Below are 16,856 nucleotides of genomic sequence, written 5' to 3'. Positions count from 1 at the left end.
GAAAAGGGCAATCACCAGAGCTCCTGGCGGTGAGGCAGCGTCTGCGCTGCTGCTCTTTTCCTCTTCTCTCTCAGGCTCCTTTGGGGAGGAGGCTGGGGTAGGGGATGTGTCCTGTATTTTGCCTGCTTCAAGACCTGGTTTGGGAACATGGTGGTGGTGCTTTTGACCAACACGTGCGGTTTCCTGGTGTGCTGCTGCCCAGGTTTTTTAATTTTACCTCTGCTTGCCTTTTCCTTAGGAAGCCTGAGCTGGGTCTGGCATAGAGCTGATCGTCACGCTGGGGTGCCTGAGGTGCCCAGTGCCTCCAGTTTGACCACCCTCGCGGTGACACAGGTCCCCCTGCCAGCTCCCAGGAACGCGTCTGCTGTGCTGTGTCCCTGAGAAGAGCCTGGCCCCACCTCTGCACCTCCCTCAGGTAGCAGCAAACTCCCCGACCCACCCACAGGACCCCGACCTCCCGCTCCCATTGGGGACAGCCGTGTCCCAGGGGACCTGTGCTGGGGTCAGAGCTGTCCCCGGGGACCTGCAGCGGTCTCTGCCCCCCGCACGGGGGAGGCTCGGTCCCATGCTCCCCACCTGGGGCTGACAGCAGCTCCCGTCCCGCTCCCCACCACACCACAGGGCTCAGAGCTCATCTGGTTTGAATTATATTTTTCAATAAGGTTTTGTGAAACACTGTATCAAACTTTGTACTAAAATACAGATATATTACAGCTACTGTATTCCTTTCTCCACTGATTTTTCTTGGTTTGTTTTCCAATTCAGCCAGCGACAGCGCTCCCGATCCGCTGGGGGCCGCGGGGCGGTGGCAGGCAGCGGCTGCTTGCGGGGGGAGCGCCAGCACCCGCGACATCCCCGGTGGGGAGAGGCCCTGGGCTCCCGCTTGGGGTCTCGGCACGGCTCTGGCTCCGTCCCTCGCCGCCACCCCGCAGGGTCTCAGGGCACGACTTACCGGCTCCGCCAGCCCCGGGCGTGCCGGGTGGCGGTTCCCGCACAGCCCTTCATCGCCTCGTCCCGGCAGCGTTCCCACCGTGCGGCTGCACCCCTCGCCCCGGCTCCGCAGCCCCTCTCCCGTACCCGTCCTCGCCGCCTGTCCCTCCAGAGCCCCCCACGCGGCCTCGTGCCCCTGCCACCAGCTCCGCGGCCGGTGCTGAGGACTTTATTGCGTTGCGAGGGCTGCGGCGGGCGCGTGGGGAAGCCCCCGCGCTGGTCTGGCCAGCAGAGCCGCGGCCGGGGCGTGGGTGCCGGCTGCTGGGTGCTGCACGACCGAGCCCTCGGCTCCCCGCGGCCGCGTGCCAGCGAAGTGCAACCAGGGGACACGGCGGGGAGAGCCTCGCTGTCACCAGTGGAGATAAAGCACCGTATGGGGATGGGGGGAGGCGTTTGGCAGCGGCCGGGGCTCGATTGGGGGGGTTCCTCCTGTGCCCGCCCCGGGGGGGTTGCGTTTTTCAGCTGCTCCCACTTACCAGGGCTTACATTCAGCGGTGGCACGAGTCGGGCGTCGCGGCAGTGAGGCCCCTGCGGTCGCCACGCTTGGGCCCCAGCGGCACCGGAAAGCGTGAGGTCCTGGGGCTGGACTCCTGGGCTGGGGGCGAGGGGGCTCGAGTCACTTTACCCTGTTTAGAGAATATTAATTTACACGTAAAAGTACGGGCAGGCCCCGGCCCGGCCACCGGGTCCCCCCGGCCGTGGAGACAGGATCACGGAGCTGTACAAAATGGGAGCGGGGAAGGTGCTGGGGCCCAGAGCAGCCGGCGCGGGGCGTCACGGGGCACGCGTTGGGGCGGGAGGCAGCAGGTCTGGAGTCCTGGGGATGTAGAAATCTGTTAAAAACTCTGAGATGTTGTTTGTTTTTTGTTTTTTTCCTCGAAATGAAACCGCAGTTTGACGCCGTTCTCGGACGAAGCAGGTTTGGGGCATCCTTCCCCGGCGGCGGCGGCGGTGGTGGTGGCCCACAGGTGGCGGAGGTGCGGGGCTGGCGGGGTGCGTGGGGATGGCGGTGCCGGCGTGGCCGTGGGCGCGGCGGGCGGCTGGCGTGTCCCTGGCGCGCTGCGTGGCCGCCGGCAGCAGATGAAGGGCGGGACGGGGAGGGAGCGCCCAGGCTGCCGGCCGCGGGAGGAGGGTCCTGCTGCGGGCGCTCGGCCTTATATCCTCTGCGGGGAGAGCACAGCGCGTCGGGCACCGCAGCCCGGGGGGGTGGCACAGGGCGGCTGCTGCCTGTGCCATGCACGGGGTTGCCCCCACCCCGCTGCCCCCCGTCCCTGTGAGGCCACCCGGCACGGTCACACACAGACACACCACGTGTGGGTAAGGGGACGGGACGGTGACACTCAGGACTTACCGCGGTGCCGACAAAATCTGTCAAAACACAAAGAGAGCGTGTCAGCAGGGCGGGGTGGGGGCTCGGCCGCCTCGTTCCTGCTCCCCACCACGCCAGGTGGTGTCATTCCCCTCCCAGGACCCCCCCCCGGCAGCGCGGCGCCCACCTTTGCTCTCTGTCTTGAGCTCCTCGTGCAGCAGGTCGTTCTGCCGGTTGCCGAGGACGAAGGCCAGGAAGGAAAGGATGAGGGCGTTGAGGATGCCGATGATGGCCAGGATGTAAGCCCAGCGCACGGAGCAGTCGCCCAGGGAGTACTTCCCCGTCTTCTCCCCGCACATGTCCCGGATGGTCTCCGCGTCCCAGCCGTCGGGGAAGATCATGCAGCCCAGCACCAGGCAGAGAGCTGCGGGACAGAGAGCAGCATGAAGGGAGATGGCAGGGCTGGGGTCTGCATCCCGGAGCGCTGATCCCCTGCCTGCTGTGCCCGTGCCCGCAGGGAGCCCCCACTATGGTCCCCCAGGGCTGTGTGTGCGCCCCGGAGCTGGCCCAGCACAGCTGGGAACAGCAACGCCTGGGTGCGGGTTTCTTCAGCTGTTAATAGCGTCGCTGAGAAGCTGAGGCATCCGGTGAGTATTTTCGTCCTGTGTCAGGACACGTTTCAGAGGTTTGTACGTGCCCCAGAGACAAAGGGCCCCTTGGAAAGCGATCGCGGGGCACGGCAGGGTGCTTTGCAGGGTGCTGGGCACGTCGGGCACGCCACCGAGCGCTCCGTGGGGAAGGCAGGGACACGGCCGCACGTCCCGCCCGCTCCCAGCAGCACGCCGCGTCCCCTGTCACGAGCTATTCCCTCTCCTGCGTGTCCCCAGCCCACCCCATGTCCTGGAAGCGCCTTCCCGCGCCGCCAGCCCGACCTTTCCTGAAGGAAACAGAAACTGGAGGGGACAGGGAGGGGGCTCTGCCTGCCCACCCCGCAGGTGCTCGCAGACCTGCAGGGAAAGCTGCTTTTCCACTCAGAACAGCTCATCTGTCCCCTCCTGCCCTGAGTGCCTGCAGGGTGCCCGCTCGGTGAGGCTTTGTGCTGGGGGATCTGGCGCTCCCCGCTTGGTTTTGTGCCGTGCTTCCACGCTCCTCCCCTGTCGGGGTCCTGTCAAACAAACGTGCCTCTCGCGGGCTGCGTTATCCTGCCAAAACGAGTTACCTGCAGGGAATTCAGCCCCGTGCCTCGGGCTCCGTGACCCCACGCTCATCCCCTGCCCGGCACGTGCGGCCGTGCTCGGGGAGTCCCCGAAGTGGGCTATAAATAACCCAGCCTCCGACACGCAGCAGCAGCACCAGCTCCGGAACGGCCTCGCTGCCCCCACCGGGGTGCCGGGGGCCCTTCTCCACTGCTCTGCTCAGCTGCAGGGGGCTGCACACGCCGGGCACGCGGCTGCGCCTCGAGGGCAGCCACCCCAGAGGTCCCCGTGCCCGAGGCATTTGGGGTTTTGTAACAGAGGGATTGGGATTTAGCGAGCTCTGCAGTTCCGCGCCGCCGGATTGTGAGCGGGGCAGATGGCTCGGGCTCTGTTTGCGACAATCAGTCCTTCCTCTTAATTAGATCCAGTTTGCTCCTAGGGGGGCAGCGGCTTTGGAGCTGGGGCTCTCTGCGCAGCTCTAATTAAACCCTTCCCTGATTGCCGGCCACTAATTGGGCACTGAAGATTTAAACTTTTTTTTTTTTTTTCTCCTGGCTGAGGTGCTGCACTCCAGGCCCTCCTCTCCTCCTCCCCGATGCTGCCAGCCCCGTTCTGTCCCGCAGAGCCCCCATTCCCTGCCCTCCACCTCCTTTTTGTGCCTTTGGTGGCACTTCAGCCCTTGCTGCTGCTTCTGCACCTCTTCCTCTCCTTCCTCTCCCTCTTTGCTCCCCTCACACCACAGGAACCCCCACCCACCTCATCCCCAAGCTTGCCATCGCGCCCCTGCCCGACCCCAGCATCTCCCCGACCCCCGCTGCCACCACGCAGCAGCTTTTGGGGTTTGTGGCCCTCAGGAGGCACCCGGTGTCCCCGCACCCAGGGGCTGGGGCAGGCAGGAGGCTGCTGGAGGGATCCCAGTGCCGCCTGGGGGCCGTGCCCACCGCCACGCAGCGGCACCAGCCGGGCACGCCGAGCCCCTTGATTAAACTGCTGCCAATCAGTGGGATTTGGGCTCTGAGCTTGCCTTAAACCGGTAAATCTTCGGGCCGGGGAAAATTAAAGATGAAGGAATTTCCCCGATAAGCCGAGGCAGCTCCAGGCCCGGCTGTGGAGGAGAGGGGGGGATCACCACCACACCACGCCTGCTGTAGGGCACAGGGCCAGGCCAGCTGCGAGCCCCCAGCACCGGGACAGACCCCAAATGGCCCCGTACCCACACAGGGACCCTTCTTGGGGGGTCACAGCGGGGTCCTGGCACTGGGATTGTTGTGGGACTCTGGTCCCTGCTGTAGGGCTTCCCAAAGCCAGGTGTCCCGCAGCACACCCCGAGGCCGTGTCCCCGTGCTGGGGCTGCGAGAAGCCCTAATGCTGCTGCTGCTGCTGCTGGCCCCGGACCCCACAGCCAGGACCGGGGTGAGCCCACGGTGTCCGGAGCCATCCCTGGCCCCGCTGTGCAGCCGAACCCAGTGCTGGCTCCCGGTGCCTGGGGGAGCCCCAGGGCTGGCGGCTGGGGGAAGGTTTTAGGGCCAGGTGTCCGGGGGTGCCCCGGTGCTGCTGGTGCCTCGAGAGGTCCCAAGTGGCTGGGGAAACCCCGAAACACTCAATGCCTGGAGAGGCCCCCAAAATATGCACTGCCAGGAGAACCCCCAAAACACCCAGTGTCTGAAGAGTCTCAAAAGTACCCGGTATCCTGCAGAATCCCGAAACACTCGGTGCCTGGAGCGCCTCCAAAACCACTTTGTGCCTGAAGAACCTCCAGAAGCACGCAGCACCCACAGAAACCCCGATACACTCAGTGCCTGAAGCATCCCACAAGCACCCAGCACTCTCAAAACCCCCCAACCGCTCAGTAATGGACAGAACCCCCAAAACACACAGTGCCTGAAGAACCCCCCAAAAACACCCAGTACCCTCAAAACCCCATAACCACACAGTCACCCATAGAATCCCCAAAAGCACTCAGTGCCTGGAGAACCTCCACAGCACCCTGTGACTGGAGAAGCCCCAAAAGACCCAGTACCCTAAAAACCTCCCAACCACCCAGTCACCCATAGAACCCCCAAAAGCACCCAGTGCCTGCAGAACCCCCAAAAGCACACAGTACCTACAGAGCCCCCAAAACACCCATTGCCTGAAGAACCCCCAAAATCACTCAGTGCCTGAAGTACCCCCCAAAAGCAACCAGTACCCTCAAAACCCTCCAACCACCCAGTCACCCATAGAACCCCCAAAAGCACCCAGTGCCTGCAGAACCCCCAAAAGCACACAGTACCTACAGAGCCCCCAAAACACCCATTGCCTGAAGAACCCCCAAAATCACTCAGTGCCTGAAGTACCCCCCAAAAGCAACCAGTACCCTCAAAACCCTCCAACCACCCAGTCACCCATAGAACCCCCAAAAGCACCCAGTGCCTGCAGAACCCCCAGAAGCACGCAGTACCTACAGAGCCCCCAAGACACCCAGTGCCTGAAGAATCCCAAAACCACCCAATACCTGAAGAACCCCCAAAATCACTCAGTGCCTGAAGAATCCCCAAAAACACCCCAATACCCTCAAACCCCCCCAACCACCCAGTCACCCATAGAACCCCCAAAAGCACGCAGTACCCACAGAGCCCCCAAAACACCCAGTGCCTGAAGAACCCCCCAAAACCACCCAGTGCCTGAAGAACCCCAAAACCACCCAGTGCCTGAAGAACCCCAAAACCACTCAGCGCCTGAAGAACCCCCAAAAACCCCCCAATACCCTCAAACCCCCCCAACCCCCCAGTACCTGAACACCCTCCAACCCCCCTCATTCCCTAAAGACCCTCCAACCCCTTAGAGTGCCTGAAGCACCCCCAACCCCCCTGTCTCACCTGAAACCCCCCCCAAAAAGAAAAACTAAACCCCCATACACCCCCCCCACCCCCAGCTACCTGCCAGCAGCTGCATCCAGGCGCAGATCTTGTAGACGGTGGCGGTGTTGCAGAAGAAGAAGAGGGCGAAGCAGGTGATGCAGCCCAGCGTCAGCACCATGGAGAGCAGCACGAAGAAGGCGGCGGCCTGGAAGGCCCCCGAGGGGATGGTGCTGAAGTCGGTGAAGGAGCCGCGGCACGCCAGCTCGCGGCCCGCCAGCCCGGAGCCCACGCAGTAGTGGAAGAGCCCGAAGTAGCCCGGTTTGGGGGTGTTGACGCTGTCGCCCACCCAGTAGGGCTGGATGAACACCACCACGTTGATGATGGCGAAGCAGATGGTGAAGATGGCCCAGAGCACGCCGATGGCCCGCGAGTTCCTCACGTAGTTCTCGTGGTACAGCTTGGAGGCCTCCTGCGACGGCAGCATCCTGACGGGGAGAGGGGGGGGGGGGGAGCCGCCGCGAGGAGCCCCCGAACCGGGCTGTGAGGTGAGGGCAGTGAGTGTGGGTGTGTTTGGGGTTATTTATCAGGGGCCGGGGGTCGCCAGAGGGGGAGCCCCGCGGCCTAGGCCAGCCCCGAGGCCGCCGGCCCCTGCGCCACCCGCGCCGCCATCTTGGCTGCCGCCTCTGCGCCCCCCCCCTCCCCTCCCCGCCGCCGCCACTGCGGAGCTCGGCCCCGCCTCGGCAAACTTCGGCTCCGCCCGCCCCGGCTTCGGCTCAGCTCGGCCCCGCCCCTCGGCAACGCTCGGAGGGGTTCGGAAAGGATCGGAAAGAGCCGAAAGGGTTCGGGGATGCTTCGGATGCGTCCGGGAGGGCCCGAAGGGGTCGGGAGGGCCCGAAGGGGCCGGGGGTGCTTCGGCTGCGTTCGGAAGCACTCGGCAGGGCTCGGGAACACTCGGCAGGGTTCGGGAGGGCCCGGCCGGGCTCGTGAGGCCCCGTCACGGTTCGGAGGCCCCCGCTCGGCCTCACGCCCCCGGTGCCTTGGGGAGGGCCCGGTGGGGTCCTGGCAAGCCCGCAGCCGGCACCGAGCGGGCACCGGGCACGGAGCTCCCCCCCCCTCCCCTTCTCCCTCCCCTCAGAGCTCGACTCTCGTTGCTAAGGGCGCCCGGCGATGACGTCATCTCCTGGCGGAAGAGGCGCGACGCCCGCTTGGGCGGGGCCGGGCGGCGCCGGGCGGAAGTCGGCGGCGGCGGCGGCGCGGGGCGGGCGGAAGCGGCGCCATGGGGCGGCGGCGGCGGCGGCGCTGAGATGGCGGCGGCCCGCGGCTGCCCCCCCCCGGCGGGCTCCGGGGACCGCGGCCTGGCCGAGCTGCTGCTGGAGTTCTCCCGAGCACAGTACCGGGCTAAGGACGGCGGCGGGGCTGCCGCCAAGGTGAGCCGGGAGGAGGGGGGGGGGTTACCGGGAGGGGGGTGTAAGGACACCGGGCCCCGGTGCGGGCCCTGACGGGAGCTGCCCGCAGGTGGAGCGGATCGAGCGGCGCTGCCTGGAGCTGTTCGGCCGGGATTACCGCTACAGCGTCATCCCCAACGCGCACGGCGAGGTGTGCGCCCACTACCCGCGGCACATCGTCCTGCTCGAGAGAGACGCCGCCGCCCCCCGTGAACCGTAAGGCCCCGGAACCCCCCCCCCCCCCGGTTCCTTTTCCCTGTCCCCGTCCCTGTCCCGCTGTTCCTGTGAGCCCCGCTGGGGTGTCCCGCACGGGGATGGCTTCGTGGTTTGTGTCCCCCCCCCCCCCCGGAGGTCCCGCTGGGTTCTGTGGGGTTGCCGGTAATTAGAGGTGCCCCCCGGTAATTGCAGCGCCCTGCCCGGCTCCCTGCTCGCCGTGGTGTTCGTCCTAACACGGGCTGGGGTCAGGGAGCCAGGGGGAGCAGGGGGCACCAGCCCTGTCCCGCTGGCCTGTGCAGGTCCCAGCACCCTGCTGGCTCCGTGGGGCACCGTGATCTCCCCATCCCGGACACGCAAAGAGCTCGTGGCCAGGCTCAGGGCTGTGGGGTGCTTGCCCGGTCTTGTTCAAGCACCTGTGGTCTCGTTAGAAGGGCAATGGTTAGAGAGACCTTAGCGTGGACAGGGTCTCGGGGTGGGATCCCCACAGGGACAGGGCAGACAGACGGACACAACCTCAGCACTGTGCTGTGCCCGCACCACGAGCCGTGGCACTCGGCTTCAGTAACCAGCAGGGAGGCTCCTCGCAGCGCAGCGTGGTCGAAGCGATCACATTTCTGGACTTCGACCCCGAAGCTCAGAACCGTGGTGTTTACACTCGTGGCTGAGCGCTATCAGCTCCCCGTGGCTGTAAAAACAGCCCCTATTTTTTTTTTCCCCCCTGTTCCAACAAAACGTAACGCAATTCTGGGGTTTTAACTCTGGCTGTGACAAGAGCAGGGTGCTCGAAGGCTGGGGGTTGCCACATTCCCACCGCAGCAGTGACGGGTTCCTGCTGAAGGAATCCATCAGCTGGTGCCTGCCGTGGGTGCTGGAGGTGGTGGGGTCAGGAAAACAGCCCCAGCTGGCTGTCGGGTGAGGGCATTTCTGCTTGAGGCCGGGTTAGATCCGATGAGAAGAAATGAAACCCCTCGCTGCAGAAAGGAGGGAAGGTGAAGTCAGCAGCTGGAAACGCAGCCAGCAGGGTCTTTAGGGAAGAGAAAGCAAACACTTCTCTTTTTCCCTGTTCTCGCAAGAGCAGCAGTCACTTAACTTTTCTGACGGGCAGAGTAACCCCAACAAGTGTGCTCGCGTTCAGGGTCCTGCTCTCTCCTGAGACGCTGCAAGTCAGCAGTGACAGTCACCACTTCAAATATCAATTTGTTTTCAAGTCTTGATTTCTTGTCCCAGGGAGTCCCGGCAGCAGTCTGCCCTCCACCACCCCGTTCCTTCTGATTTCTGGGCAGTAGCCTCAGTAAAAGCTGCTCGATTCCTTCTCCACGAACCCAGCTTTTGGTTGCACCTTGGTATTCTGCGGAATAATTCTGCAATCCCAAACAAATCCGAGCGATACGGAGACTGTTGCGCTTCTTGTGGTGCAGAACGCCAGAACCTCTTCCAGTGAACAGGCCAATCCCTCTAGCAGCTGGTGTCTCGGGCTGCCTTTCACCTTTGTAATGTTGTTATTCAGCCGGTAAGAGCTCCTTGAAGTGCACGAGACACTTCTTACCTCTGAGAGCGCCACGTTTTTTGGAAGCAGTTCCAGCTCGTGTGAACCCTGTGCTGCTGCCCTGTCGGTTTTGCTGGTGCAGCTGTTTCTGTAGGGAACTAGCAAAAACTGGCTGTTTGAAACCCAGGGCGGTTTCCTGGCCCTGTTCACTCGGTGTCTGGGCAGCTTGAAGGGGGTAAAATGGTCTTGCTGAGGTGTTCCTCCAGCTTGGCCGTCTGCGCTCTGAGATCAAGGCAGCGGAGGCATGGGAGGAATTCGGTGTGTGTGTGGCTACCAGCCCCAGGAGCTGGGTGCCCTGTGGCTCGGTGCTGGCTCACGGTGAGCTGCAGAAAGTAGCAGAGGGCGCCTGGCTGTGTGCTCCTACAGGGCATGTTCCCCTTGCTTTTAAAAAGAGAAATCCGGGTTGTGGGGCTGGTTTGGAGCAAGAGAATTAACACAGGAGTAAGGATGCCCGGCAGTATCTTCTAAAAAATCCCGAGAATTAGGAGCTGAGGCGCGTGGCGTTCTTCCACCTCTCTTCACCTGGTCCCAGGCAGCCTTGTGATGTTCCTGCAGCGTGTGTTACTGGCGTGCTCTCTGAGGAGGGCGTGCTAGCAGGGAAATCCTGCCGAGCAGAGCTCCTGGCTGCATGCAGCGCCGAGGACGAGCAGCTCGGGTTGTGCCCGTTGCCTGCGCGCGGTGTTGCGTGCTGCTGTGTGGCACAGGTACGGTGCTGGCACTGCCCCGGCTGTGCTCCTGGTGCCCCCGTGTCCGTGCTGTTTAAAAATCAGCTTGGCTTCTTACTCTTTAAATTCGGGAAAATGTCAAAGCTTTTTGGAGCCGGAGGAAGTTGTTCCATCTGTAGGGAAACACGTGAAAAAAAAACACAAAGCTTCAGCTATGAATTGTGGGAATCAAATTGTTTTAAAAATGTAGGATTTGAACTCCTGCTGTCTCCCTGCTTCCACCAGCAGCACCTCCCGTAACCTTTCCCACAAACCTATCGGTTTCCACGTTAATGAGGATTTTCTAATCCTTTGCTGAACGCCTGCTGTAGGTAGCTTGCTCCACGCTCTCACTGATTCTGAAGCCTGGAAACTTTCTTTTAATTTCTAGCATGCAGGTATTAATTTCTCTCCAGCCTAGCATTATTCTTTGCCTTTAAGCCCTTCTCCCTCTCTGTTGCTAGTCCTTGTACACACCTGAGTGCCTGTATTGCTGTGTCCTCACTTAATCTCCACTTGCTGAGCCACTCAAGCCATGGCAGGTTCTGTTGCCCCACGCTGTCCCCTGGCCATCCCTGGGGGCTTCTGTGCCTCACCGCACCCGTGTGGGTCTCCTGGGTGCCCTGCACAGCAATGCTGCTACCTTTCAGTCTCGCTGGAGAGCTTCCCACAATCGTATTTGTCCCTTTTGTAAGACTTGGTAGGTCGATAACTTACGGGCATCCAGAGATCAATGGGTTCATCTCAGTGCTCGTGCTGAGCTCTGCTGCTGGAAAGGGCCAACTGGAAATTCTTGTTAATCATCTCTGAGTGCCTGATCGTGCACTTCTCTGTGACTGGACTTCATCTGGCTTCTGTTTTGTCGGTCTGGGCACTTCTAGAGCTCCTTGTGGGAGCTCCAGTCCTCCTCTGAGGTACGCAGCCCTTCGGGAGGTACGGTCAGTGCAGGTGGCAGCTTGGATTCCTGTCAAGTTTAGGCTGGTACTTGGAAAAATTACAGCAGTAAGTTGCTTCCAAAATGTGTCTCCAAAACACATTTCTGTTTTACTTTAACCAGAACATAAAATGCAGTTGTTCAGATGCAGCTGACATGAATCTAACTCCCCTCTGCAACCCCCTAGGCAGTTTACAGGGAGCTGGCTAACTGTCCGGCGATGCATGTGACCAGAACTAAGGTTCATCAAGTTTTCAGGCTTTAATTTTCTATTTTATTTATTTTTGCTTGCAAAATTCCTGCTGATAGTCACTAGTGCAGAGCTTCTTTTTGACAGAAGGGTGGTGGAGAGGAAAGCAGACTCAGTTTTTGCAGACGCTGGCTTACTGTGGCCGTCCTTTGCTAATAAGCCACACGTGTGCCTGAAGCAGACCGTGCTCGTAGTGCCAGCACGTTGCTGCTCCTGAGCTGATCTCTCAAAACAAAGAGAAGGCAGGGAAGTGTCCACACACGTTGTGCAAACAATTCTTAAAGAAACAACCCCTTGCTTGCTGAGTTCAGAGCTGGCTTCTGAGCCCAAGGGATGGGGATTACAGCCCGGGGTGGTGGAAGACGTGGGAAGATGCTCTGAGCACTGAACTGAATCTCTGTCCCACAGGCTGGAGAGCACTGTGCAGGTCGGCAAGCTGCAGGACCTCATCAACCGGAGTAAGATGGCGAGGTGCAGAGGACGATTTGTTTGCCCGGTCATTCTGTACAAGGGAAAGGTAAAGCTTCGCGGGCTACCTGGCTTAACTTAGAAAATGACCTTTCTCCGTGACACTTGAACTGTGCAGCCACATCTTCGGCCGGTTGTCACCTTTCCTCATGCTGTAAAAAGCTATTCTTAGGCATGGGCAGGCAGCCTCTAGTAGTAAGCAGTATTTGCTGTCCAAGCTATATAAATCAGCTGTGGGGACTTCAGGCTATTTTATCCCACCCGTCCTGAGCACCACCCCAAAGATCGGACGTTTTGTCCATATGTGTTCCTTCTGAAGGACCAAAGTTACTTGGTTTTTGAGAGGGGAAAGACAGCTGTTGTTGCTCTCTGCCCCTTCCCAGTAGCGAGCTCCCTTTGAATAACTTTTATCCCTAAAAAGAAGTTCCCCTTGTATGTTCCCTGGGGAGGCAAGATTGCATAAACGGTCTTAAGAACGCGTGGGCTTGTCTGCAAGGGAATGTATAAGAGAGCGAAATTGGATTCATTTTTATGTGGATTGCTTTAGCTGTTCTGAAGCCCTGTAGGAGTAGTTTCATTTAGCATTTAAGTAGCTTAATTCAGTTTTCCTAGTTCAATTCAGAAACGCTGCATGAATAGCAGTATCATACCCGTGATGATTTTAATCTGGCTTGAGTGAAGCCGTCCTGGGCTGAACCTGCTGACCTTCTGCAGGAGTAAACTGCCTGGGGGGGCACCGGGACCGTCCCCAGTCTTATCAACAGGAGTGTGGAAGATAAGGCTGAAGCAGAGTATTATCGGAGGATAGATAGTGCCAATTTAGCAGAAATTGACTGCATTAGTGCATCAGAGAAGTGGAAATTAAAAAGTGATATAAAAACTAGCTACAGATAAAGACATTTGGCAGTCTGATGTGTTCAGAGAACTTGCCCTGGGTCAGGGCTGTGGGGGTTGCTGTAGGTACAGCTGTGGCTCTAATGAGGCAGCACGTGGGTGTGAATCTGGGTATGGGGAAGCCTCTCGGACTCTGTGTGGTTGATAACAAAATCTTCCTCCAGCATATTTGCAGATCAGCAACGCTGGCTGGCTGGGGAGAGCTCTACGGGCGCACTGGTTACAACTATATCTTCTCAGGTGAGTGAGGAGCCGTCGGCTGCTGACTGCCTGCTTGGGCTGCTCAGCACTGGGACGTGACAGAGTCAAGTCTTCTCCTGAGAGAAGGTGCAGAAGTGCCCTAGACCTCCCTGTATCAGGCCCTGAACGATAGGGCTAAACCTAAAATCTGGTGTCTATTCCCAAGCACTGTGCCACGCCTCATAGTGCAGGAAGTAGCAGCAAAAGAGCTTGGGGCTGAAGAGTGAATTATGGGAAGCGTGTAGACAAGTAGGGCAGCCTGAAGGATTCGGGGTACTGATTTCCAAAGACTGCGGGGTGGGAGTAAGTAAGACCTCGCTATTGCTGGCTAGTCATTGGGAATCAAATCCTCCTGATGGTGTGATATACTGGGCTCCAGGGAGAACAACTCAGGAGGGTACTGGGTGCCTATAGGATAGGACCTGGAGCTTGGCAATGACAGGGGAAAGGTGGGCTCTGTTAGAAACCAGGCTCTTCAGGAGGAGAGGAAATGTGGAGGATTACTGAGAGAGCCTATATGCAGAGAACAGGTGCCAAACCATAGCATTTTCAGGCACGTGTATGTCTGTAGAAATAGGGATTGTGTAGGTTTACACAAGTTTCATTTTTAATGCCTTTCTTGCAGGGGGTTCTGATGATGCCTGGGCAGATGCAGAAGACATTTCAGAGGAGGATTCTGCACTTAGGTTTGTATCAATTGCTGAGATGAGGAAAAGAGAGTTGGACCAAAGCTGACTCACTCAGCCATTCAGTTCTGCTCTTCCCTAATCTGGGCTTCAGGTACAGGCTTGAGGTTGTCGCCGAGCTTGGGGTCTTCCTTTCCTTGATTTTGAAAGAGTCTTGAATACTGGTGGCTGGCTGAAGCCAGCGTAACTGACGCCTGCTAATCTGTTGCCAGAGGGAAGGGACAGAGACGGGATGATACAAAGCCATTAAAAGGCTACTTGAATTACACTGAAGTGTGTGATTCACTAAAAAAGTAGATCTGTAGGCTGGGGAAAATACTCTGCAATTTAATGTGCTTGTTGCAGAGCAGACTGAGGAATGGAGAGGGGACCCTTAGCACTAATTTTGCGTATCAGTTCATTGCAGAGTCTGACTCTGAGCTGTGGAGACGAGGCTCATACTGTGGGGCTTCTGGCTAGAAGCAGTTCAGGAAGAGCTGTGGCAGTATTGTGCAGGTGACGTGGTCAGCCTTCCACGCTGATCTGGCTTTGCCTTGTTCCATGTTGCAGAAACGCAGACTCCCAGCTGTTCGACAAGGTCAGAGGACACGACATCAAGCTGCTCCGTTACCTTTCTGTCCGCTACATCTGTGATCTGATGGTGGAAAACAAGAAGGTGAAGTTTGGCTTGAAGTGAGTCTGGGTTCCTTCGTTTTTCTGCAGGCTTTGAGTTGCAGGTAGCAGCCCTGACGTGGGAATTGGTACTGGGCATGCATCCTGGGAGCAGTCCCTGGACTGGTCCTACAGAAGGATCGTCAGGCAGTGCTGTAGAGAGAACCCCCACGCTTTCACACCAGAGAAAGCTGTATCAGAGGGCAAAATAACCGCTTTCATCTGTCTTCTGCAGTACGAGTAGGTTTTCTCTGTAGAGCTTGAAGTGATGGGGCAATCCCCTTTTCAGAAAGGGGAGCCTTCCACTTGCATATAGGAGCAGGTTGCTTCTCCTGACGTTCCTCTCAGAGGAAAGCTTTCATATTTTAGGGCTATACCTGTTAATCTGGATGCGTTGCATAAGTTCTGCCTCTGCCCATTCCTGAGTCGAGTCATTATGCGGGGAAATGCGACAGGAGGCTTTTTGGATGCCGGTGTCTCCATGGAAAAAACTGTACAAATGTCTGCTGTTTTCCTCTTGTCCTGTGCAGTGTGACGTCTTCTGAGAAGGTGGACAAAGCTCAACGTTATGCTGATTTCACACTTCTCTCCATCCCATACCCAGGTACAGGACTGATGTCCAGAGGGACTCCCAAGGGACAGGTGACAATCTGCTGCTGGGGACTGGGAACTACGTGTGTGTGTGTGTGTGGTGCAATGGCTGTGGCTTGCTTCACGTTACCTACGCTCCCTCAGGAGAGAAGCTCTTTTTGACTGAGCAGTGCAACAGATCTGGATATTCTGGTGCTGTGAGTTGGCATCAGGCGCTCTGAGGTGGCAGCAAGAATTTCTCAGCAGTCGTGATGAATTCAGGCACAGAGAAAACGTCCCCGTGGTGGGGCTGGGGTTACGATGGCTGTTGACAGCCCTGCGACTCCAAAGGGCTACCTGCTACAAAGCAAGCTGCATATAACCCCACAGTTCTTAGGAGTATTTCCTGCTCCTGCTGCTTCCAGAGGATGCTGTGATACGTTCTCAGTGCTAGGCAGAGCCGCTAACCTGCGGCGTGCAGCTGAGATGCGAAGCACTTCAGTCCATCTCCCTGCCTGTATCAGTTCCTGTGCCTAGCAACCACCGCTGGGTCACTTGCTGAAGATGAGCTGAGCATTGCTGCCTGGCTGCTGCTGGGCTCAGTAACATGATTGGGTGTGAGGCTGCTGTGTTCGAGGTCTGGCTTCCAGAAAGGACTCTTCTTTTTCCCTTGTGCACAAAGAAAAGGGGACAGGGACAAAGTGGTCATGGGTGATCCACAGACTTTTCCTTGAGTACTGGTTGTTGCCCCCTAAGGTGTGTGTAGGGGGGAAAAAAAGGCGTAACTTTTCTTACCCAGTAATTAGTGCCAGTTCTGACAAGCTACCTTAAGATTTCCATGGAGGTTTCCTTGCAGATTGCAAAGGGCTGTGAGAAATAAGAGCATTCTGTAGCACGTGCCACAGGTGCATGTTGCTGCCGTTTGTCTTGCCACACATAGACCATGGGAAAGACAGTGTGCATGCGTCTTTGTAGCATTTGTAAAGAATGAGGAAGAAGTGAGTTAAATTGTAGCGTTCTTACTGTGTGGGGATCTGCAGAGTGTGCAGTACTCAGTGATGCTCCTTCCTCTTCTGCCACCTGGGACATTTGCTGTCTCTTAGCAGCTCTTCACTGCCATCCTAGAGGTAAATCTTATCACACTGCAAACTCCCTGCAGATGTTACCTGATTGTAGCAGTGCTGCTCCAAAGGGGAATGCTATCATTCTGGTAAATCTGAGGCGTGCACATTTAAAGATCAACAGTCCCTCTAGTGACTGGCAAAACGTAGTGACTGATAGGTTCTTATCAGTGTTCCCAGGTTTGCACCGAAAGAATTTCCATCTTGTAATTTGTCTCTAAAGTTATTCTGAGATCCTGTTGTCTTAGGTGAATGAAGCAGTGTCCAGACACAACTGTCTAGGGTGAAAGACTTGGGTTAGAATGGGGTATCTGTGGGAGCTTTTGTTCTTTCTGGTACAGAAGCCCTCCTTTCCTTCTGACTGGTAGTTGGCATTTGTGGGTGCCAATGCTTGCTGCTATAATCCCTTGTTCTTTGCTTTAAGCCAGTGTTTAATTGGAGTTAAATCTCAACTGACAGATTGCTTCCTGGCTGTGTGTTCTCTAGGACTAGCCCTGTCCGTCCCCATAGATTTTTTTCACCATTGAAGTTGTTTGTGACTTGTGGAGCAGGGATCGAAGCTTGTGTATGCAGTGCCTGGCACAGGGGTGTCCTGGTGACGTGGGTGCTGTGAAGCTTCTGTGGCACACACCATACCTCAGGAGAGGTGTTTCATGTAGCCTGCAGGCAGCTGCAGTGCTAATGGTGCTGCTCAGCTGTGACTAAGTGACTGCAGCTTGCAGCAGAGACTTCAGATAGTTGTTTGAGAAGAAACAGGAGCCATGGGGGAGAAACTTCAGGAGGGGAGGGCTTGGGG

General features: G+C 58.2%; 2 protein-coding genes across 3 annotated transcripts in view; one reads left to right on the top strand and one right to left on the bottom strand.

Annotated features, from left to right (window-relative positions):
- Positions 1-631: 631 nt before the first annotated feature.
- Positions 632-7,327, bottom strand: LHFPL4 (LHFPL tetraspan subfamily member 4). The gene is made up of 4 exons (XM_068694296.1): positions 6,414-7,327; positions 2,487-2,723; positions 2,342-2,358; positions 632-2,153 (listed from the first exon to the last, which is right to left on the bottom strand). Exons 1-4 carry the CDS (start codon positions 6,817-6,819, stop codon positions 2,145-2,147), a joined length of 669 nt encoding a protein of 222 aa, XP_068550397.1. The 5' UTR covers positions 6,820-7,327; the 3' UTR covers positions 632-2,144.
- Positions 7,328-7,551: 224 nt separating this feature from the next.
- The window catches only part of MTMR14 (myotubularin related protein 14), a 29,616-nt gene continuing 20,311 nt past the window's right edge, over positions 7,552-16,856 (top strand). Inside the window, exons 1-7 of one of the 2 annotated variants that reach the window (XM_068694288.1) lie at positions 7,552-7,762; positions 7,851-7,996; positions 11,839-11,947; positions 12,957-13,032; positions 13,658-13,718; positions 14,268-14,390; positions 14,900-14,973. In XM_068694288.1, coding sequence (XP_068550389.1) covers positions 7,640-7,762; positions 7,851-7,996; positions 11,839-11,947; positions 12,957-13,032; positions 13,658-13,718; positions 14,268-14,390; positions 14,900-14,973 — 712 coding nt within the window. In that variant the 5' untranslated portion in view covers positions 7,552-7,639. The remainder of the gene's footprint in view (positions 7,763-7,850; positions 7,997-11,838; positions 11,948-12,956; positions 13,033-13,657; positions 13,719-14,267; positions 14,391-14,899; positions 14,974-16,856) is intronic. The other variant, XM_068694287.1, reaches the window with a different exon arrangement.

The sequence above is a fragment of the Anas acuta genome, chromosome 11 (genome assembly GCF_963932015.1).
Source record: "Anas acuta chromosome 11, bAnaAcu1.1, whole genome shotgun sequence".
Classification (NCBI taxonomy): Eukaryota; Metazoa; Chordata; class Aves; order Anseriformes; family Anatidae; genus Anas; species Anas acuta.
Note: the sequence above shows the minus strand (reverse complement) of the source record. Positions and strands in the feature narration are given on the sequence as shown.